The sequence below is a fragment of the Coenobita brevimanus genome, chromosome 97, assembly GCF_032717465.1.
Source record: "Coenobita brevimanus isolate Jiangsu-jjx chromosome 97, ASM3271746v2, whole genome shotgun sequence".
NCBI classification, from domain to species: domain Eukaryota; kingdom Metazoa; phylum Arthropoda; class Malacostraca; order Decapoda; family Coenobitidae; genus Coenobita; species Coenobita brevimanus.
Genome location: NC_137050.1, coordinates 20,940,203 through 20,965,120, shown reverse-complemented (window position 1 = coordinate 20,965,120; position 24,918 = coordinate 20,940,203). Strand labels below are relative to the sequence as shown.

Sequence of the window (24,918 nt, the reverse complement as noted above, 5' to 3'; positions counted from 1 at the left end):
CATCTCCTACCCTCTGGATCCCCCAATTCTCGGTACCCTTCCCTCCTGTCTCTTCTCCTACCCATATCTCTCACACTTCTTCTTTTTCCTCCCTCCCTCCCTCCCTCCCTCCCTCCTTTCATTCACTCATTCTTACATTCGTTCATTCATTCATTCTGTCCTTGCCTTCCTTCCTTCCTTCTTTCATTCATTCATTCATTCACTGTCTTCTCTTCCCTCTCCTGTTCCTTCGATTTCTATTGCCCTTTGCCAATTGGTCACAGGTACTTTTTCCTTTTTCGCCTTTTCCGATTCATTTTTTCTTCCTTTATCTCAATACCTCTCGCTCTTGTCTCTACTCCTAACCTTATCTCACTTTCTTCTTTATTCTTCTTCTTTGTCTTCCTCCTGGTAATCTACTGTACTCTTCCATCTTCCCTTTCTACTTGATAATTTTGCTTTCCTTCTTTCATTACTTTCCAGTCACCTTTATCTCACCTATTCTCCTTGCCATTTTCTCTGTCATTCGCTCCTATCTCTCCTACTATCCACTTACCCCTCCATCTTCCTCTTCCTTCCTCCTTTCCTTCCTTCATCTCCAGCTCTCCACTCTCTCCTTTCTCCCCCGTTACTTTCTATATTCATTCCTAATCGATTTTCTCCTCCTCCCCTTAGTACCTATCGTTCTCATTCTTTTATAATGTTTTGTTCTTCTTTTTACTTTTTCTCGGCCTTTCTCAATCCACCTCTTTTGCCCTCTCCATATCACTCCTTCCTAGTTCTTTCCCTACAATCTCCTTCTTCAACCTCCTCTAGTTAATTACATCTATTGTTTATTGGTCTCCTTTCCTTCATGCTTGTTTCTTCTTATTCGTCTACCCATTTGAGTTTTGTCTTACTTTATTTCTTATTAACTGCTATTCTGCTTCTTTTTTAAATACTTTTCTGCTTCTTTTTCTTCTGCCCTCGTCCCTTTCCTTAATTTCCTTCCTGCCCTTCTGAGATCAACTTTGGTAAGTCTTTCCTCTCGAATTTTGCAACCGCCTCTTCCCTCCCGTGTCCCTAGCTCACGTTTCCCCACTTTCCTTGGCCTCTCCCTCTCTTCCCTCTGTTTCACTGCCCAAATTTCTGCAGCAGCCATCGTCCATTTTTATTCTTCTTCGTTCCAGCCTTCACTCACTCTTTCCTTTGTTTTCCTCTAGTTCCTACTTCACATCCCTCTCTTTACTCTTCTCCCATTTCTAGCATCAGTTACTTATATAAATCCCTCTAAGAGCTACCTTACATATTTTATTTTTCATTGTCTAAGCTCTTCACCTTACTCTCCTTTTCTCCTTCCCTTCCCAACCTCATCTTTCTTACCTCTCTTCCCTCGCCATATTTTTTCTTTTCTCCCATTTCCCTACAAAACTTGCCTCTCCTGATTCCTCTCCTACTATATTTTTATTCCCCCTCTCCCTCTCTCCCACATTCACATAAATCACCCTACGTATTCCCCTCCCTTCCTATCGTACTCTCCTCACCCTTCTCTGTCCCTTTCTTTACATCTCCTACCTCTCTTTCATTCTTCCCCTAATCAATCGCCTCTCTTTTTTTCTATTCTGTCTCATCTCTTCTTTATCGCTTTATCCTTCTCTACCACACCTTTCCTCCTTCCCCTCCTCCCTTCCTCCCTCTCTCCTTCGCTGCCATGTCTTTCTTTCCTTCCTTATTATAACCCTGTCCCTTCCACTCCTTTCTGTGCAATTTATTTCTTTCCCTCTTTCCATCTACTCCTTTTTTACGTTACCTGCTTCTCACATTCTTATCTCCCTCGTCTTTCCATTCCTCTCCCCTTTTCTCTCAATCAGCTGCTTTTTTCCTCCTTTCCAGCCTCCGTCTTTCCTCCCCCTCCCCCCCCCTTTTTTTTTTTTTACCTCATCTACCTTCACCTATGTGTCATCTTTCCTCCAACTTTCCATCTTTCACTGCATGTCTCCTTTCCACTCTTCCTTTCTCCTTTATTACCTCCCCTTCTTCCCTCAATTCCCTCTCTCACTTCCTACCTATTCCTCTCTTTCCTTCCACCTTTCATCCCTCTCCCCCTGCCTCCTCCTCCACCCCGCTTACCACATCTTTCCGTCCATTAAAACTTACAAAGTCGGGTTTTACATGTTGAAAGTTGGGTGCTGCCTTACCCACGTCCACCTCACCTACCCTCTCACACCGTGGCCTTAGGTGCTGTGGCGTTTAACAGTACCTTTACACATTTTAGGTTCAAATTTATTAGACGAGACCCTATCAATTACCGCCCTTTTATGTATGGGGTTCAAAATTTATCAGAAGACCAGAATCCTTTTGATTACTACTGTCCCTTTACATGTCTTAGGTTCAGATTTACGATTACATCCTAAATTTTGATAATTAATGTCCCTTTACACGTCGAGGGTTCGAAATGCACACTGTGGCGGACATTTAAAATGGGTGTTTGTGATATAAGCAGTAATAAATCCTTTCATTTGCTTCCATATTTTTGCACCCTCTTGATTCATGCCAATTAAACAGGCACAAATAAAATCCATTATAACACATACTGTAGACTTTCTCAGACATCACTAGCTACGGACACTCCATTCCCCATTCGTACATCGCCAGCATAGGGAAAGGTGATTCTGGTCACCATTCCCCAGCCGAGCAGATGTCTCGATGCTGCAGTGAATCTCATACTAGCGACTGTTTGGGCTAAGTTATTCGCGAAGGGTTCACAAACTAACGATACGAGACTCCAAGTACCTTGATTATAGTTATTCCTGGCCTGGTCTGGAAGGATCTCAATGGTCTGGACAAGGTTACCAGACAGCGGACAGGAATTGCTGACCAACTGTTCAATCGGGGTCAATAGTTCGCCTAATATTCCACTATGCCTACGTCTTAATCACAGTGCGCACCATTTCCTCCCTGACGCATCAAATCAAAGAAAATCGTCTGCCGGTTGAAACACACTCTAGCCTCTCCCAGCTTAGGAATATCAATCAACAGAGAAAAGTGAGAAGCAGAGGACGTACTCTATTAAGCTAACTTCTGCTTCCGATTGAACGGCTGTACCAACCACCCTGCAGCCCATGCTACAGAAATACTGCGATTGGTCCGAGAAAGTCTGGGGTCGTGCACATATTTCCTGCCAATAATTAAACCAAGAATAATGAGGTCAGGCAGGATGGGAGAACGTACTGCATGAGGGTGGGTGGTGTGTTGCTTGAGGAGGGACATAATCGAGCAAGGACGGCAATACATGGCAAGTCCTTTGTCCAGGCCACCCCTTACAATATAAAATATCACGGGTCGTATTTGTGAACTCACCTAAGCTTACCTTGTGTTTAAGAATGCCTGTTTATACATTTGTCATCACTATTGTTGAGATTAATATATGTGACAAAACACATACGCAAAACGATCCGTAATAATAATCAAGTGTTATGGAGACTAGTTTATAGCAAAAGCTGGTCAGAATCTTTAGTAAATACGACCAAGGACATTGACCAAGGTGATCGATCTATAATTTGTCATGATTATTTTAAAGCACTAGTACTCTGACTCCATTTCTGTGCCTCGGAATCATGTGCAGACTTCGTGCGTATCGTGTATATCCCCCAAATATTATACGGCTCTAACTAATTCACTGAAACAGGCTATAAATTCTCATCGTTGTTATGCTGCCATGATCTTTTTAACGTATTCAATCAACCTCTCATGACAGGAAAACTCTTCGACTGAGAATGAGCCATAGGAGACTGTGGTTATATTGGTACCGCTAACTCTCTCATGGTCCAGACAATTTTAGTTTTCTAGTTCAACTACCGCCAGACGATTTTACTGATACAGGAGTGAGTTAAAAGTGCCTGAACGTGCTAAAATGACTACCCTGATACCACCACAATCACCGCTTCTTTCCTCTGACCACCAACGAAATCACACACGAAATATGGCGATGTCCGTGATTTCTGATGACTTTTTTTTTTTTAAGAAGAAGTAACCAAAACCTTTTAAATAATGTACATTCCAAACATACAAGAGGCCAAAATCAATATCCAGGTAGTTCGAACTGCCTGAACACATCACGCTTGAAAAATTAAGGCGGGGGAAACACCTACCAAGGAAGACTTTCAGGGCTAACCAAGTGTGAATATAAGAAGGACTGAGACAGGGGTCGTAAAACGTGGATGGACGGGTGGGGTCTAGGTCAAGAGACCCAGGGTGGGGTAGCGCGTGCCCGTTTCATGGGGGATACGGACAGAATTTAGAAACATCCAGCGCATTCAGAGCGCTGGGAGAGTGAAGCACCACAGCAGTGGAACAAAAAAAAAAAAAAAAAAAAAAAGTAACTGATGAGCGGTGAGATAAGGGGAGTTGATGGGACGAAATGTCTAACTTCACTTTGTTTAGAATAGCTGTTAGTTTCAAACGCCCACCCCCCACCATCCCAAGAGACCCCCGCCCCCACACACATGAGTTGGACTTCTCGCAGCGGCGAATGAGTCCCTTGTTCAAAATCAGCGACTGTAAAGGTAAAAAAAAAAAAAAAAAAAAAAAAAAGTAAAGAAAAGAAAGAGCTCTGCTTATCACACCCAACCTCCGAGAGGCAAATATTGCCAGAAATGCAACGTACCCTCAAAAAAGAAAAAAAAAAGGGAATAACGAGAGATGAAAAACTGAGATACCTATTACTGAAGGCAAGGGGGGAATATTTAGATGACCGTGGCGGGCAAAATAACTATGAACTGAGTTACTGAAGCATTAATAAATAACCGAGGATACTCCTGCCTCATTCAGAAATACCAGCTGGATCAGGGGTTGCTGTTGCTATTTTTGTCCGAAATTACTGTGCATTGGGGAATGATGTGGAGGAGGAGAAAGTGGTTAGTAAAAATAAAGAGAGGTAAGTTGAGAATCTGGTGAAGGTGGAGGAATCGAGATGAATGAGAGTATGGAGAAGGCAAGTGAAAAAGTTAAGGTGGGAGGGGGTGAGAAGGGTGTTAGGTGAGGGTGGAGGTTTGAGTGGTGTACTGTAGGTGAAAGGGAGGTGAGAAAAAAGATAAGGGCAAACAGGTGAAAAGGATGAAGGCGAGGGAGGGAAAAGGGAGTGAAAATGAGGGAAACTGAAATATGAGGGGTGAAGGTAAGTAGGAGGGAAGTGAGAAGAATGAAAATGCAAGAGGGAAAGAGTGAAAAGAAGAGAAGGAGAATGAAAGTGAGGGACAGGGAGGAAAGGCAGACGATAACTGGAGAGAGAAAAAAATTAATGTGAGAGGAAGAACAGTGGAAATATGAGAATGGGAGGAAAGAGTGACGATAACTTGAAGAAAAATAAGACTGAAGGTAAGGGAGAGGGAAGTGACAAGGGTGACGGGGAGAGAGAGAGAGAGAGAGAGAGAGAGAGAGAGAGAGAGAGAGAGAGAGAGAGAGAGAGAGAGAGAGAGAGAGAGAGAGAGAGAGAGAGAGAGAGAGAGAGAGAGTTATAAAAGGGTCGAAGTCGGGAAGAGGGAGATGGGAAGAAAGAATATAAGGAAGCAAAGGTGAGGGTGAATTAGTGACGCTTAGGGAAAGGAGGTCAAAACAGTGAAGGTGATGGCAAGTATGGTAAAGAAAAAAGTTAAGAATGTAGAATGGTTGGGAAAGACTGATGAAGGCGATCCTCACAAGAAAGAAGGGCAAGCTAAAAGAAAATCACACACACACACACACACACACACACACACACACACACACACACACACACACACACACACACACACACACACACACACACACGACCTCCTTCTGTTTCCTATTCATAGTCCTCCGGCACTTTTCCGTCTTCACTCATAGCAGCTTTTCTCTCCCTCCCTTTTCCATTTACTATCTTTTCATTTAACATTCACTCCTTCATGATAATCCCTCTCTCCCTATCTCTCACTTAGATTAATTACTTTACCATGAATCTCTCTCTCTCTCTCTCTCTCTCTCTCTCTCTCTCACACACACACACACACACACACACACACACACATATAACCAGCACTGTGTTTCCTTCTGTTCTCATTCTTTCTCCCTCCTCTCTTCCCATCTCTCCATTTTCCATTTTCTATCCACATTTTCATCTTGCACTCACCCGTTCCTGATAATATAATCCCTCTCTCCTTTTCTCTCACTTAGCTTAATGACTTCCACATGAATCCTTTCACGGCAGATCTCTCCCCTCCCCCTCCCACTCTTAAGTCTTTCAGTTTAATCAAATCTATTCCCTTTCCTCCAGGCACTTTCTCTCTTCCTCTCCCTTCCCCCTTCCCTCAGGAACTTTCCCCTCTCACCTTCCCACCCCTCCCCTCTTCTCCCTCTCTCTCTGGCATATTCTTCCCGCTTCTCCCATTCCCCTTTCCCCTTCCTTTCCCCCTTCCCTTGTAAGTCTTTCAGTTTAATCAAATCTACTCCCCTCGGTGACTTTCCCTCTCCTCTTCCAGCCCTCCCCTCGTGTTCTCTCATTTCTCCCCATCTATCCAGTATCATACTTTCCCCAGTTTTTATATTATTATTTATGTTATCTCTTCCACTACACATACGTCACTCCTCTCTCCTTCCAATCCATTTCTTCTCCATCCCTCATTTCCCTTCTCTCCTCTCCAACTTTTATCTTTCCCCCTTCTCCTCCCTTCTCCGTCTCCCTCCTCCCTCATGTTTCTCTTTTCTCCTCCCTATCCTTTTCCTTAAGCATTTTTCTCTCCTTCTCCCTCTCCCTACTCCATTTCCTTTCTCTTTTCAACTCTTTATCCTTCCTCCTCCTCCCTTCCTCTCCCTTTTCATCTCTCCTCCTCTTCCCCTCTCCCCCCACCTTTACATTATCACCCTTCCCGTCCTCTTCTCCCCTTGTCATTATTCATCCTATATTCTCTCGTCCACTACACATTTTTCAATTTCACCATTAGACTGTATTAATTTCATTGCACAAAATATTCTCTGTCCATTGCCATGCCTTAACCCCTTTAATACAACCAGAGGATTCTTTAATACTTGGGAGATTTTTTGAACATGAGGGGTTAGTTATTGATATTTACCCTTTCACGACTAGAGGTCATTCCTAAGTTGATTAATCGTCTGCAGACAAGAATAATAATAAAAAAGACGTCATCGTATTGCACGGGATAATCAATCTGTTCTCCTCCCTCCGGCCCTCCTTCCCCCACCCCCTTGCTCTTTTCTCATTACAGCACCTCCTCCACCCTTCTCCCGACACTCGTAATTATATTCTTTCTTTCACTACGCAATTTTCAGTTTCACCACTACATTGCCTCATTTCGCACACCACTCCCTCTTCCACAGCCCACCATTATCAACGTCTTCGGTCCGATGACACATACATGTTACATTCTTGCCACCTCCAAGTGATTTTGTGCACATTACGATATAATTTTCGAACTGGAGTAGTCTGATAGCGCCTTCAATAACATATTCATTATCGGAGGTCTTTGCTTAGTTGAACACAATTGTTTGGAGTAACAAAAATTCACTAAAGACCTCGGTTTGAGGGGGTTAAAATTCAGGATCCTGTGAGACTCTCACCCAAGCGAAAATCTGGTATTAGGCCTATCTGCAATAAAAGACCCAACACGATGCATACGTAAGAGGGTCAATTACTTTCTCTCTTATAATACATTATTCATTTACACCAACAGTGTCTCATTTATTATGCCTCCTCACTCTATCCCCACTGTTATTTATGTCCTCTTTCACTTTACGTATTTCACTTCTCTCTCTCTCCTCCTAACCTCTCCCTGCTCATACTGTTCTTTTCTCTCCCTCCTGTCCCTTTCCTCACCCCTCCTCCCTCTCCCTTCTTTCTCTCCCTCCATGTTATCTCCCTGTTGCCTGTCTACCATGTCCCTTTCCTTTCCATTATTTCTTCTCCCCTCCTCCCTCTCCCTTTCCGTTCTTTTCCCTGTCTCTTTTAATTATTTCCTTGCTCTTCCTGCCCCTCCATTATCTTCTCTTCTCTTCTCTTATTCATGTTCCATTCCTCTCCCTCTTAGTTGCCTCGTTCTTCTCCTTCCTATATAACTCTCTATTTTTCCTCATTCCAATCCCTTTCCTTTCATTTTACCCCTAACGCCTCCCTCTCCCATCTCTTTCCTCCTCTATATCTCTTTTCTAGCCCCTCCTCCCACTTACTACTCTTCATTACCCCGTTCCTCTCCACTCATCCTTCTTCCTTCCTCTCAATCCTCCTCGTCCATTGCTCTTCCTTCTCTTTCTATCCATTTTCTTTCCCTTCCTCTTTTCCTCTTTCTCCCTCCAGTCCTCATTCACCACACCAACCCCTATCACTGCAACCACCATCATTCATTCACCAGTACTGTGCACGTATTTTCGGTAGCAACCATATTCCCTACTTGTCATCTGTCTATATCCAGTTCGAGTTACCGCCAGACGATCATATTCACCTTTAGAGAAAACCCCCGAACTCAATAGGTAAACCCTTTTAATCTTGTGACGTGTTTTAATGGTTTATTCTTGCTCACCTCCAGACGATTTTTTCTTTGTTTAAATGTGACCTCTTGTGGTGAAGGCGTAAATGAAGACTGTATCTAACCCCAAAATCTTTCATATATTAAAAAAAATGAAGGTGCTAACAAGACTAAAAGAAACATATTGTAAAGGTGTTAATCAAATATACGCCCCTTCATTCCTCAGACACTTCCTCTTTCTCTCTCTCTCTCTCTCTCTCTCTCTCTCTCTCTCTCCCTCTCTCTTTCTCTCTCTCAACTCCAGACGATGTTCTCTTTCAGTTTAAATGAGACCTCTTGTGGTGAAGGCGTAAATGAAGACTATCCAACCCTACCAGTTAGAAAAGCTTTCATATGCTGGAAAAAAAAAAAAATGGCGGTGCTAACAATAATAAAAGAGAAAAGTAAAGGTGTTAATCAAATATATTCCCCCTCCTTCCTCAGACTCTCTCTCTCTCTCTCTCTCTCTCTCTCTCTCTCTCTCTCCTCCCCTTCTTCCCATTACTATGCCACTCACTTTCAATTCCCCCACTGTTATCAGTGGCGAATCTAGTATTGTAGGAGGGGGGGTTTAGACTTAATAACAATGACCCACAATGCTGAAAGGAATGGAATGGAGGGGATAAAAACATTGTAATGGTGAACTTTGAGTTTGCAGGTATAGTCTCAAAAGAATATTATATATATATATATATATATATATATATATATATAATATATATATATATATATATATATATATATATAAAATCGGCGAAAAGTATATAAGGCTCTATTATTTGTATATTCTGCCTATTGAGCACGAGGGACGGAAATTTCCAGTCAAGGTAAGAAAAAATATAAACATGCCTGCCAGTATTCGTTCTTATTTCTCTTCCACTATACATTTTTCGCGATCAACAATACTTTGGATCACTGACTGCAACGTCAGGTATAGTCTAGTGCCGTCTAAATTATTCGTCATTTTCACCATGCTACTATACATTTTTCCCTCACCATTACCCAGCATTATGTTCCTTCCACTTCCTTCTGTATCATCTTCACACTACTGTGAAACCAAAATGTTTTGCTCAGCTATATTTTTCACTCGCGCTTGCGGTGCCAGAGGTTGTAATGTTTTGATCGTGTGTGTGTGTGTGTGTGTGTGTGTGTGTGTGTGTGTGTGTGTGTGTGTGTGTGTGTGTGTGTGTGTGTGTGTGTGTGTGTGTGTGTGTGTGTGTGTGTGTGTGTGTGTGTGTGTGTGTGTGTGTGTGTGTGTGTGTGTGTGTGTGTGTGTGTGTGTGTGTGTGCAAAAAGAAGTGGGAACCAAAGGTTTGAAGCCCACAAAATTGTTCCTTCCCCCCAAAAAAGCGAAGAAGAAGAAACATGACAGACTCAAAATCACGATCCGTTCATTTCGAGATGCCTGGACACATTGCATTAAAAGACTCGAGATCATAGGCAGCAGGATATACAGAGGATGCAGTTCCAGAGTTGACAAGTTGCATGCATGAAGGAACTGGAAGAAGCGATTAACTCTTGCATTAGAGAACTGGGGAGAAAAGGCATGCGAGTTCCTGCTAGATCTGTGCTGTGCGCCCGCTGCAATGGTGGAGGGATGAAAGCAGACAGTTCAGAGGAGCAGTGACCATTGAAGAAGCGATAGACAAGAGATAAAGATGCAACAGTGCGAAGAAGAGACAGTGGTTGAAGGGAGCCAGTTAGAAGGCGAAAAGTCTTTGACTCCAACTAGCTGAGAAGAGCTGCATGTGGGGAGCCTCCCCACACATTTTTTTCCATATGCATGGAAGAAGGAACCAAAGGCCAGGAGCTCGCTAATTGTTCTCTCCAAGAAAAACTAAACAAAAACAAGATAACAGAGAGCCAAATTCAAGATCCGTACATTTCGAGATACTTACACACACTGAGTTTGAAAGACTGGAGATCATAGGCAGTAGGAAATACAGACAAAAGAATACAGTTCCAGAGTTGACCTGCTGCATATATGAAGGACTGAGAGTAACGGTTAACTCTTGCATTTGAGAGTTAGACAGAAAATGGATGACAGCTTGCTGCTAGACGGGTTATACTCGGCCGTCGAAGTGGCGGGGGGATGCAAGCAGACAGTTCGGAACAATATATATATATATATATATATATATATATATATATATATATATATATATATATATATATATATATATATATATATATATATATATATCTTCTAACGACACAAGTAGCCATAATCAGAAAATAGATATAGACAGAATGACTACCCCAAACGGGAGGTAATGTTGAGCTCCTTGCTCCTTGGTTTGTCGCTTGGAGATCTTGACTCGGGGAATGTCAGGATACGACTGAGCCCGTCTGTCCAGGCGAACCGAGTGGGAAGCAGCCACGTGGCGTCATGCGCCAAGTTGTCTCGATTTGAGGCACAAGTGATCTGACCTGTTAGTGTTTAGATCTTGGTTTGGAGAAGCATTGACCACTGAAGTAGTGATAAAAAGAGATACAGATGCAACAGTGCAGCAATGAGACAGAGGTTGAAGGAAGCCAGTAAGAGGAGGAGAGTTAATGAGACGAAAAGCCTTTGACTCCACCTTGTTGAGTAGAGCTGTATGTTGGGAGCCTCCCCACACATGAGAGTTGTATTATACACAGGGGCGAATAAAACCTCTGTATAAAGTCAACAACTGTGCAGGAGTTAAGAAGGTACGGAGTCAGCTTAGCACACCTAATCTCTTGGAAGCAGATTTTACAAGAGAAACAAGCCCGTGCATCTGTGTTTTTATGGGTCCAAGGTCAAACTCAATTAACGCCGGCGTGCCGCAGGGATCAGTTCTGGCGCCTACCCCATTTCTGGTTCATATTAATGATCTCTTATCTGTCACCCACAATCCCATTCACTCATATGCAGATGACTCAACACTACACAGTTCATTCACACTCAGACACCCATTTACAAAGTCTAATATCTCTACCTCTCAACTCAGTACAGCCATCTCCATAAATCAAGATCTCTCTACGATCAGTGAATGGGGACAAAACAACCTTGTCTCTTTTAATGCTAGTAAAACTAAATATATACAGTTTACTAATAGACAGATATTGCCAGATTCGTACATTACCTTCAGCGCTACTAATATTCCCATCTCCAAAAGTATTGAAATTCTTGGCGTCTCACTTAACAATGCCCTTAGCTGGACCTCTCATGTCAGATCACTTGCTAAAACCGCCTTAAAGAAACTTGGATTATTGTACAGAGTCAGTAACTTCGCCGATGAGCAGTTAGCTATAATTTATAAGAGTCATGTGCACTCTCAGCTTGAATATTGCTCACCCTTGTGGAATGGTTGTGGAGAGGTTGCATTAAGACAACTAGACAAAATTCAGAACAAAGCTGTTAGAATCATTAACAACCCTGTCATTACATATAAACTACCTTCCCTGCAAGTAAGAAGGAATGTTGCCTCCCTTGCATTATTTTACAGATATTTTTATGGCAAATGCTCAGACGAAGTTGCGTCCATGGTGCCACCTCTCCATGCCTTCCCTCGTGCTACACGGGCATCTGGTAGTGCTCATGACTGGAATGTCACTCAGCCATATTGCAGAACTTCTGACTATCAGAATTCTTTCATTCCCCGAACTGCATCTCTCTGGATTTCGCTTCCCCAGAGTTGTTTCCCTCCAAATTTCAACCCACAGCTGTTCAAGTCTAACTGTTACAGATATTTTATGAACGGAGGTCGCCAGTAATCTGGTGTATGGATTTTTTTTTTTTTACTCGTTTTTCCTTCCTCCGTTCTGTTATTTACAAAAAAAAAAAAAAAAAACTATACAAACATATATTTAATGTAAAGTGACAATACGGATCCGTAAGTTTACCAACTCTTACAAGGAGGTGTGTTGGCAATTATATGGTGGATATGTATGTATGGAGACCATTTTGCATACTGCTGAGAGTGTTGACAATCTTTAATTCGTAATCTTTTCTCCCCCGATCTACGTTTTTCACCGCCACTAATACACCGCCACATCTACCTGACCTTCCCCTAATTCTAATATCACCATGAAATAATCCACTCTACTGTACATTATTTCCATTTCCATTGCAAGATAACCTACTTTTTATCCTCTTCTTGCTAATGCCATGTGTTTGTATTCTGCTTAGTAAAGATCTCTCGGGCTGAAGAGGTTAAATAAAAACACTCCACCCCCTCAAGCACTCTCCACCTTCCTCGTTCCCCTACATAGCCTCTATCACATCATAGCCTTCAATGTCCGAGACTCCTATCCTGCATTTCCCCCTCCCTTACCCCCTCTTCCCTCTGCGCCCTCTTCATTCTTCTCTCTTTCACTGTTATCAACCCCCACTCTCTCTCCTCCAGCTACCCCCCCCCTTTTTTTTTCTCCACAACCATACCGTCCTTTTCATGGTCTCACCCCCATTCTCTCCCCCAGACCCCTCGTCCCACCACCGTTTTCCATTACCCCACCACCCCCTCCCACCTCCCGCTCCATTAATCATGTTCTTCTCTGCGCCACACATTTTTCACTTTCACTAATACACTGCCTCATTTTCTTTTACCCAACTTATCCGTTTTCAACCATACCTTATTTCCTTTGACGACGACAGAAATTTTAACTACAGTGCTTTATTCCTGCCACTGCCAAAGGGATTTATTCAGCTAAGGAATGTACTTTTACACATCTCTCCACTTTATTCATAATGATTCACCAACCTTTCCATTCGACAGCTCTCTGGAGTAGTCCACTTGGAATGATGTTCAGTCGAGGACAAAAGTTCACCTATTAATTCACCGCTTATTCGCATTTTCCTCCGCTGAGAGAGGATGGGTACGCTTATTGCTCCAGAGATGATTGTCTTTCATACGATGCGCCCGGGAGTGAAATGACGAACTTTATATTTTTATTTTAGTTTTGAAGTACACAATGGGGAATAGCATAGCTTTGTCCCTAACGGTACACCTCGTAATCGGAGAGGCTAGAGGTATGTGTCACCAACAAGGCAACTGAACTGGAACCCTTAACTTATCTGTTTATACTGGCAGCCGAGGGATTCACAACCTTTTCTGTCATTCACCTCAGAATCAGTCAAGAATGCCATTAACCTTCTCCAAAGAGTAGTCATATGCGAGTATCAACACCGCATCAACTGGCCGATGCCACTTCTAACCTTATACCTATCCATCTATCCCTATATCTGAATCTATCTATCCCTATATCTGTATCTATCTATCCATATATCTATCAACCTTTCTCTCTCTCTCTCTCTCTCTCTCTCTCTCCTGTGTGTGTGTGTGTGTGTGTGTGTGTGTGTGTGTGTGTGTGTGTGTGTGTGTGTGTGTGTGTGTGTGTGTGTGTGTGTGTGTGTGTGTGTGTGTGTGTGTGTGTGTGTGTGTAAATAAATGTACATTTTATAATGTACTAGTACTGGGCAATAATAGCCAATAATAAAACAGCATACTAAAGGGAGTTCATGTCAATCGGTGTTACGGACAACTGAATAACATACTACAGTTTTCTGTGTAATTAAAGCTGTTTAATGACTAGCAACCAAACAGATTCGTTCCTACCTCATAAATGTGGATAATCGAATATCATGCAAGATGTGGAAGTGATGTAGCTTCGCCTGATAAAATGAGATCCACTATAACCAACTCACCTTCCTTCCCTGACGAGGCTGGATGCAAAGACGTGTCCCCGCTTGGTGTCGAGTGAGAAGAGGGGGTGCTGTGCCCCCGCCCAGTCGTACTCCTTGTCCCCTCCGTCCCAGTCATCGGGGTCCTCTACGTATACCCTTCCCAGCGGCGCTTCCCAACCACCGCCCTGGCAGTGGTAAGGGGAAGTATAAGAGTCGTGAGGGCGCCGGGCGAAGGGGAATACCGAGAAGATAATGAAGCAGAGGAAGGAGAGAGAAATATAAGCCATGTGAAGGATGTGAAGGAAAGAAGGGACAGGGTAAAAAGAAATGGAAGGGGGGGGGGACGGGAGGACAGTAGACAAGGGGAAAAAAAAAAAACAGTGGCACGGGGGAAAAGAAAAGAGGGGAGAGAAAAAACAGCAAGGAGAGAAGGTTGGGAAGGAGGAAGAGAGGAGGGGAAAGAGGAAAGAAGAAATGGGTACGAGGGAGAAAAAAAAAAAACAGTGAGGGATGTGCAATCAAAAGGGAATGAGAAGGGGGTGAGAATAATATCATACATTAATTTAGTATTCCATTAAAGGCAGATTATTATCATCATCATCATCATCATCATCAATGCAACTTAAAATAACAATAAACAAACAATGTATCATAATAATCATCATCGTCATTATAGGCCTAATCATCATCATCATCATCATCATCATCAACATCATCTTCATCATCGGCATACTCTCACGATCATCATTACCATCATCACACAAACATTCAAATTAAGCACGGCATCAAATCATCGTAATCATATTAATATTAATCACTTTAACTCAAACTGCAGATACAACTAATAATCATTTTCAAACAATCAATCCTCTTTACAGTATTAATAACCACCATTAAAGCCCCTATTAATAAATTCATCAACCTCCACAATTTCCCGGAGCCTACTATATTTCACTATAATGCAGGGATGATTGCGGGAATTTACATAATCTCTGCTCGTAAATATGTTGTTCTTGATAGGCATCCATCATGCTAATTCCTTGCCTCACTGCCTGATTTAGTTTGTGGTTTTCTACTCTGGTTTTTCTCTGATTAATTTCTCTCGTTTTCGTGTGTCACAAAGCCTATTTTTCCTACTCCTGATAAATGTCTTTCCTTTAACTGCATTATTTTCTATTTCAATTTTCTTTTTTTCTTCTCTATCTTTTTCTTCTGATCACCATTTGTTCACTTCACAGTTTTCTCGCTCCTGCTTTTCCTTCGCTTTATTCACTCGCTCCTCCCTTTCGCTTCTCGTTTTTAGTTTCATTCTCACCTTCTTTTCATTATTCCCTAAGAAGACGGCACCTACCCAGACTGCAAAATGGCCATCACCCTTCCCTCCTTCGGTACCAGCAGAAAGTACAAATCACATGCCACTATCCCGTTACAGCAATGCCTCTCCCCACACCACAACAAACTACCGATCAAAAATATATAGACTCGAAATTACCCGACCCCACAGACGTTGGCTATGGTACTGAAAAATGCTCCATGTTTTCCTCATGCTGGTAAAACTGATTTCATGCCATATCGCCTGCTTGTAACATTTCCCTCTTGGAGATGCTTTGATCTGCAGATTCAGATGATCACAGACTAATCATCGTGAGACTTCAAAAACTATACTGATCATACCGGATATCAGCGTATCCCTCCTGCTCGATACCCCTTCACAACAAAAACAATAACCTTAACTAAAGATCTCTGGGAGTGTCCGGCTGAAGTGGTCGGTTACCTGCAGTCCAGGTTTGCGTCCTGAACAACCCGGTGCCGCCACCGCTAGCGCCATCACCACCAGTGTATTTCTTTTTAACTGTTTTTCCTTCCTTTCATGAAAAGTATTTCATCACAACCGTTCCATTATTCTAATTCTTGTTTCACTACCCTTTCACTGATGTCTCTCTCCAATGTGCGTCGTTTCCAAATCTTTATTTCTTTCTGTAAAACTCTAACTCTTTCATACATTCATCGACACTCACATCCCTCATTCTGTTAATTTAACACTCCATCACCACACCCACTAACTCTCCCCCCTCTCTCTCTTTATCTGTCCATCTATCTACCTATCTATCTGTCTCTCACCTGTGTCTTCCATAGATACACTGTCTTTGCTCCAGGTTTCATGGGGTTGTCGTTGAGGTCGTCCACAATGATGGTGAGGGTGTGGGTGGCTGACAGCCCGCCCGCGTCGCCCACCTTCACGCCCACATCCAGCTGCGACCACTCCTCTCGGTCCACCTCGCCCTTTGTCCACACCTCCGCCCCGCCCCGTCCACTGTCCAGCTCTGTGGATGGAGTGGGTTGGGGTAAAATGTGGTTATAAAGAAGGTAAAGTGTGTGTGTGTGTGTGTGTGTGTGTGTGTGTGTGTGTGTGTGTGTGTGTGTGTGTGTGTGTGTGTGTGTGTGTGTGTGTGTGTGTGTGTGTGTGTGTGTGTGTGTGTGTGTGTGTGTGTGTGTGTGTGTGTGTGTGTGTGTGTGTGTGTGTGTGTGTGTGTGTGTGTGTGTGTGTGTGTGTGTGTGTGTGTGTGTGTGTGTGTGTGTGTGTGTGTGTGTGTGTGTGTGTGTGTGTGTGTGTGTGTGTGTGTGTGTGTGTGTGTGTGTGTGTGTGTGTGTGTGTGTGTGTGTGTGTGTGTTTCAATAAGCTCATCATTAAATGTGTATATCCAACTTTATGAAGAAAATTATGCCATTACCCCCTCCCCCCCACACACACAAACAAGGATACTTACGTGGGTTGAACTTCAGACTGACTAGTGCCGGAATGTGTGGCGGGTTGGCTGGATCCAGGGCGAAGGTGAAGGGCGGTCCGTGTCCCAGCGCCCACACGTCCCGGTCCGTGGCCCTCAGCACTCCTAGCTTCATGGGCGGCGCCGACTCTGGGACGTGCAGGACCGTGGGCGGGAGGAGGGTGGGAGGGCAATCATTCACATCAGTCAGGGTGAGGGTTAGGGTAGCGGTGGAGGAGAGGGGTGGGCGGCCAGTGTCCACAGCCACTACCTTTGCCACGCCCACAGCCCCGCCCTCACCCTCACGGTCAACACGCCGCCAAAGCCTGATGCCGCCCTCGTTGTCCACCCGCAGCGCGCCCCACCCGCCCTCCACCCGGTACTTCACGCCCTGCTTTCCGCCCTGTGTGGGGATTGCAGGAATGTTAAGTCAATCAGTATAACAGGCATAATTCCTAACCCTTTTCATTTTCTTCAGCAGACATTACGTATGGTAACAAACTTACAACCAAAACTTCACCATATCATAGTCTACTACCACTATTTTCTGTTTCATCGTCTGCCCTCTTCACCAATCCTACCTTCCTCCTTACCCCCTAATACTTTAGCATTCCTACACCATCCAAACAATATGGTAGATCCAGTCAATACGTTATACCCTATTCACAACCACTGTCCATTTTATAGTACAAATTCCTGCCCTCAACTTGACCCTGACATATGAAAGGGTCTTCTGTTGGAAAGAAAAAAAATATTTTTTTAATGTATTCTGATCAAATGCGGCGTTAATTACTCGTGCCAAACCTATTATGGTAGAACAAAACACTTTTAACAACCATTAACTCTGAAAAGAAATGAAGGTAAGAACAAAGAACTGAGGAAAAAAAATTATTCCATCGCAGAGTTTTGCTTTGGGGCACTAGACTGTTTTTCTTAAAAAAAAAAAAAAATCAAAGGAAGCCGACCAATCTAACCTAAAATTAAAGGCTATATACTTCGGATTTAACCTAGGCACACTACAGTTTTGACATATTGGCTAATGTTTACTTAAAATAAAAGTAATGCATTATTCGACAATAACTGCTCTCTGCGAGAAAAAAAAAAAAAAAAATCTCTGAACCTTGCACACAGATCAACATCAGAAAACGTTTTCATCAAAAACTTTATGTAGGGGTACAAAAAGCATGTTAATCAGTTTTATTACTGCCGAACTCCCCCAGGGCCGGCCTGGAAACACGGTCACTGACTTACTAACTTTGGGACCAATTTGAAATCAGCCCCTTCCAGCCAATCATAGCTTCCAGAAAAGTCCGAGGGGCCTTCCTAGGAGCTGCTTATATAATCTCAAACGGTTCCTTCGCTTAGGGTTCTATGGGAGGCATTTTTAGGCCATTTTGAACCCTTTTTGAGCCAAGAGCCCCGCGAAACGTGGGCAGACGTTCCCACACAGTTTTATCAATTTTATGTTGATCATAATGCATGTGCTGTCTTTCTAGTTAATAAAGGTTTGGGATAGCCCTTTCTTAGAGGGTCGGGCAGCAAACAGCTTGGTTGTTCTAATTCAGTTCAGGATACCGACGGATTACTTTCTTTTAGTTTTTTTTTTTTTTTTTTTTTTAAATAACAGAACGGAGGAAGGAAAAACAAATGGAGAAAAAAAAATAATCCATACACCAGATTACTGGTGTCCTCTGTTCATAAAATATCTGTAAGAATTAGACTTGAACAGTTGTAGGTTGAAATTTGGAGGAAAACAACTCTGGGGAAGCGAGTTCCAGAGAGATGCAGTTCGGGGAATGAAAGAATTCTGATAGGCAGAAGTTCTGCAATGTGGTTGAGTGACATTCCAGTCATGAGCGTTACCAGATGCCCGTGTAGCACGAGGGAAGGCATGGAGAGGTGGCACCATGGACGCAACTTCGTCTGAGCATTTGCCAAAAAAATATCTGTAAAATAATGCAAGGGAGGCAACATTCCTTCTTACTTGCAGGGGAGGTAGTTTATATGTAATGGCAGGGTTGTTAATGATTCTAACAGCTTTATTCTGAATTTTGTCTAGTTGTCTTAATGCAACCTCTCCACAACCATTCCACAAGGGTGAGCAATATTCAAGCTGAGAGCGCACATGACTCTTATAAATTATAGCTAACTGCTCATCGGCGAAGAAGTTACGGACTCTGTACAATAATCCAAGTTTCCTTGAGGCGGTTTTAGCAAGTGATCTGACATGAGAGGTCCAGCTGAGGGCACTGTTAAGTGAGACACCAAGAATTTCAATACTTTTTGGAGATGGGAATATTAGTAGCACTGAAGGTAATGTACGAATCTGGCAATATCTGTCTATTAGTAAACTGTATATATTTAGTTTTACTAGCATTAAAAGAGACAAGGTTGTTTTGTCCCCATTCACTGATTGTAGATAGATCTTGATTTATGGAGATGGCTGTATTGAGTTGAGAGGTAGAGATATTAGACTTTGTAAATGGATGTCTGAGTGTGAATGAACTATGTAGTGTTGAGTCATCTGCATATGAGTGAATGGGATTGTGAGTGACAGATAAGAGATCATTAATATGAACCAGAAATAGGGTTGGCGCCAGAACTGATCCCTGTGGCACGCCGGCGTTAATTGAGTGGACATTCGAATATACATCATCTACTTTTACTCTTATTTTCCTGTCACTAAGATAAGAAGAAATCAAAGGAACAAAAGACGTTAGTCCATAGCAAGGGAGTTTGGACAGCAGGGAACGGTGCCATACTCTGTCGAAAGCTTTAGAGACATCAAGAGCTACTGCATGAGTTTCTCCAAAAAGATCAATTGATTGATGGATGGTATGAGTTAAGAGATTGAGTATGTCAATGGTGGATCTTTCGTGGCGAAAACCGTATTGTCTATCATTAATTAAGTTGTTGGATTCAAGATGTTTAACAATATGCTTATTAATTAAAGTTTCAAATACCTTACCAAGAGAAGATGTGATAGCTATTGGTCTGTAATTGGAGGGGTCAGATGAACTTCCTTTCTTCGGAACTGGGTGGATATTGGCTTCTTTCCATGAATTTGGGAATAAAGAAGTACGTATGCATAGTCTGAATAATTTAGCTAGGACAGAGGCAAGTTCAGGGGAACACTTTTTCAAAACAATTGGCGGAATTCCATCTGACCTGGAGCTTTGTTGGTAGGTAAATTGTCTAGGATGGATTTTACAAATCTTGTCTGTATTTTAAGTGGGGCAATTTCGGGAGAATCAAGTTCCAGTACTGAGACATTCTGGCTGGTATCATCTATGGTAGAGTTTCTTGCAAAGGTACTAGCAAAGATATCTGCTTTCCCACGTGGGTCATTTGTAATATTGCCATCTGAAGATTTTAGTGGGGGAATGGAAGATGACTTGTTAAAGTTATTATTGAAAGAATTAAGAGTTGACCAGAATATTCTGTTGTCATTAGGGTTGTTAAGTAGTTTTGATGCTTGCTTTTGAAGAAAGTTTGATTTAGATAGATTTAATACAGCTTTTGCATGATTTCTAGCAATTTTAAATTGGGAGAGTGATTCAGGTGTTTTTGATTTTAAGTAAGAGTTATATGCTAATGACTTTTGGGCTGTTGCTCTGGCACAATTGCCATCAAACCATTTTGGAGAGTTTGATCTTTTAGTGAATTGTTGACTTGGTATGAATAAATCCATACCAGCTAGTATTAAGTCACAAATGTGGGACTGGGTAGAATTGGGATCACTAGAGAAGAAAGACTGCCATGGAACATCAGCAAGAAAATTTCTAAATCCATCCCAGTCTGCCCTGTCAAACTGCCATCGGGTCACCCTGACAGGTTCGGAATGGGGAGATGTAGGAGGGTTAACTAATGAGGCTTTGATGAGATTGTGGTCAGAGGATCCAAGTGGTGACAGTACCTCTATCCTGTATTGATCTGGATTATTTGTCAAGAATAAATCCAAGAGATGGGCATTATGGTCAGGATTATCAGGTATTCTGGTTGGTTGCTTTACCAACTGGGTGAGATTAAACGATTCTGCAAACAGCTCGCATTCCAGACCAGCGCCGTCAGTCCGGGCAGAATGCAATAACCATTCAACATTGTGTATGTTAAAATCACCCAAAATGGTAATTTCATTGCCAAGGGCAAGGTCAAGGTTACTCAACTGAGTGGATATGGAATCAAATACACTGGGTTCCGAAGAAGCATTGGGGGAACGATAAACTACACAGATATATTTGGTAATGTTTTGGCAATTTAATTTATATAATGAGTAATCAAAACTGGATGAAGTGAAGTTTAAAATAGTGTCAACTGCATATTGGGATTTGATATAACAACAGGTGCCGCCCTTGTTTCGAAAGTTTGTAAGGAGATGGTAACCTGGAAAACAAAATGGAGATATATCGGTAGAGGGTGAGATTTGTGGTTCTGTGAGGAAAAGGGCCAAAGGGGATATGGACTGAAGGGAAAAATGAACTGAGTTTAATTTTGTGGTAAGGCAGCGGATGTTGGTAAAGAATAAGGCCGCACCGTCTCCTCTTTGCCGATGAGCATTCCCGAAATAGCAACAGTCGCTGCTGGCACAGTCGCTTGATAACGACCGGGAGGACCCTGTGCCTCCAGCCCTACCCTGCCGGTGGTGGCAATCCGAGATACCACCTCATTTGATTGTGAGATTGCAGCGGCCATTACTAAAGATGTGAATAGAAGGTGTGATATGTTATGCGCATGTAGTGTGGTGTAGACAGTTGAAGGTAGAGGTATCATGAGAGCATGCTGGCCTACTCTCTGTGTAAATGAATGCACTGAAAATGTTCAGAAAAGGGAGATGGTCAGGATCAAGTCCTGAGGGCTGGTGAAACGGGAGCTCCAGCTCTCCCTGTCACCAGCTTGCCATCAACCTCGGGAGTACTGCCCTGTTCGACTGGTGCTGAATGTGTTGCAGCCTACCTCAGTATAACATTATATCCATTCCAAAACTGCTACTATATTCAGGCTATTTACAAAAATTTTCATTCAGGTGTAAATGACCCCCATAATCTAAATGAGATGTAAAGATCCACGCAGACAGTAGCCTTGTCATTCACGCATATACAGGTAATAGTAACAAAGACTATGCATGCAAAACGCCGTCCTTCCAAAGACGAATAAAATATAAAAGAGCCAAGTTCATGGTCATTACGTTACTAACACACTGCATCTGTGACTGGAGGTCGCAGGCAGGGGAACAGATGAACTGCGGGACACCAGCGTTGATCAGTTGTGTGCATGAAAACTTAGCAAATCCGGTCACTATTGAATCGGAGAATGGCTTGGGTGAAAAACGGTATATATTAAGAATCGCTAGGCAAATGTCCACCTTCAGTACAGCACTATAAGCCCATCCTAAGATGAATAAAAGCGATGTTCTCATTTAACTGACAAAACATGTATCACAGTAAGGAGTTAAAGCAGATGGTGTTTTTCCTCATTCGAAAAGCAGTTTTGCTGTAACATGGTGTACATTTGGCTCCGCTTAAATACCATAGCCAGGTAGTGTTGTCTAGGGCTGGGTAGGAGAAATGGCTATAGTAAAGACACTCGACTCATCGTGAAAGTACCAAGCCAAGTACTGATGTGTGGGGTAAGGAAGATAGCTGAACGATGAATACTTAATACAGTCAATGTCTCACACCAGGTTATGGTACCTTAATGAACAGCTTTGTGTACCTAAAATTCAGTGGATCATGGATACCACATGTTGTCAGTCAAAAGTCTGGATACGTGAACCACGGGAAATCAGGTGGCGTCTCTACCTAATCTACAAACTAAACCATTCTTTCCCCCCCTCCCTCTCTCTCTGTCTCTCTCTGAAACACAAACACACACACACACACACACACACACACACACACACACACACACACACACACACACACACACACAAAATCGACACAATCAATACCCTACCATTCATTCTACACACCCACACTAGGGACACACGCACCAACAACTATACATGCTCAAACATATTTATATCTCCAAACATGAATGAATAATCAATGCCTCATACATAATGCGACATAGTACCTACGTAAACTACCAGTCAGGAATTTTGACAGACACACAAAAACTGACAAACAGGTACAGTCATATTAGCATTTAATGATACAAAGCGTGATTTAACCAATAATACATTTCTACCCTCTCGCTTACACCTACTAACACATACAGACACAACTACACTCAGTCTTACATACACAGCATATACAACACACTTACACAATCGTTCTCTCATACACACTCATGTGTTCACAAAAACACACACTCCTATTTTCTTTTCTTCATACATACATACGTACATACAAACATTCTTACATACACACACATACGAAGAAAATAACCACACACACACACACACACACACACACACACACACACACACACACACACACACACACACACTTTTCTCTGTCTTACACGTACACACGGACAACTAGTTCCGCGACTAGACTGGTGTAATGGAATCAATCTCACTTAACTTCCTCTCTCTCTCTCTCTCTCTCTCTCTCTCTCACACACACACACACACACACACACACACACACACACACACACACACACACACACACTAAAAAATAACATGTATTCAACAAACACATATATTTTTAGTTACACGTACGGTATATAGTTGTACATATTTATAAGCATTCATATCTGCATTTATATATGAAATTACCAAAGTCCTGTACATGTTCTGATACAGTGGTGAAGCAACCAACCAATCAGTAATTTGTACTTAGACGCAAAAATTTATACGAAAAAATGACGAGGAGAGTGTATGTGAGATGAAGTGGGAGAAGGGGAGGCGGAGACCGAGGATGAATTGGAGGGATGGGGGAATTATCTGGTTGAGGGGGAGTGAGTGTTGGAGTACGAGGGCAGCCTGATGGTGGAGGACAGTGATATGGAAGAAATTCGTCTGTTGCCACCCATTCTAGGATTAAGGCGTCTGGGTATAGGCTAATCGATATACAGATAGATAAATACTGGCAGATAGATAGCAAGATACACTAGATAGGATGAGAGAGATAAACAGATAGATAGGTAGAAAGTGAGAGAGATAAGTGGAAAACGTACACAGGCCATAATCATACTATCATACGTACACACCGGGTATACAGTGACCTTATTATACGTTTACTCTCTCCCTTACACCCACATATACATATAAACCCACTTACAATCTATCTTAAAAACAATCACGTACACATACAATTGTGCTCTCTTACAAACTCACTCACACACCCCTATCTTCTCCCTACAAACATACATCCATACGTGCATACATACATCCATACATGCATATGCACACATTCACACAAAACCAACAAATAAGTCTACTCACACAATACTGGACACACACACACACACATACACACACAGACACACACACACACACTAATACCAGGTCGTGCAGCGGATAAATGCGAATTACCCTACGATCTCCACCCAGGCGATATTACTGTGTGTGTGTGTGTGTGTGTGTGTGTGTGTGTGTGTGTGTGTGTGTGTGTGTGTGAGAGAGAGAGAGAGAGAGAGAGAGAGAGAGAGAGAGAGACCGCAGGAAGATGTGTGGTGTGAAAGTGTACGGAAGTGTTAATCACACCTATATTACGGCATGTATAGAGAAGCGCATAAACGTGAGGTGTATGTACAGTATGCATGTATGTATGAATGTATGTATGCACGTATGTATGTATATGTGTATTTATGTATGTCAGGTGGACTCACATTAATTCTGTTTTAAAGATCTTATTGGTTTCATATTATATCTTGCATGTCTGTGGCCTATGAAGAGCATCCCATAACTCTCCTGGGCAATGTGGAATCAGAGTCCCTCGTCTGATAAGTCTCCTCTCACTGACTTTTGTCAATCTTAATCGTGTTGTGGCAATGTTGAACTAAGCTTAATCTTTTATCACATCTTTTTATGTGGTCTTCCATTCGGAAGGTGAAATTATCGAAT

The 24,918-nt window shown here is 42.5% G+C and overlaps 1 protein-coding gene across 1 annotated transcript in view; it reads right to left on the bottom strand.

The window, feature by feature from the left end:
* The window catches only part of LOC145413628 (putative neural-cadherin 2), a 276,011-nt gene that overhangs the window by 77,639 nt on the left and 173,454 nt on the right, over nt 1-24,918 (bottom strand). Inside the window, exons 10-12 of the mRNA XM_080283289.1 lie at nt 16,911-17,310; nt 16,264-16,466; nt 14,164-14,327 (exon numbers count right to left, since the gene is read on the bottom strand). Of these exons, the coding sequence (XP_080139415.1) occupies nt 14,164-14,327; nt 16,264-16,466; nt 16,911-17,310 (767 nt within the window). The remainder of the gene's footprint in view (nt 1-14,163; nt 14,328-16,263; nt 16,467-16,910; nt 17,311-24,918) is intronic.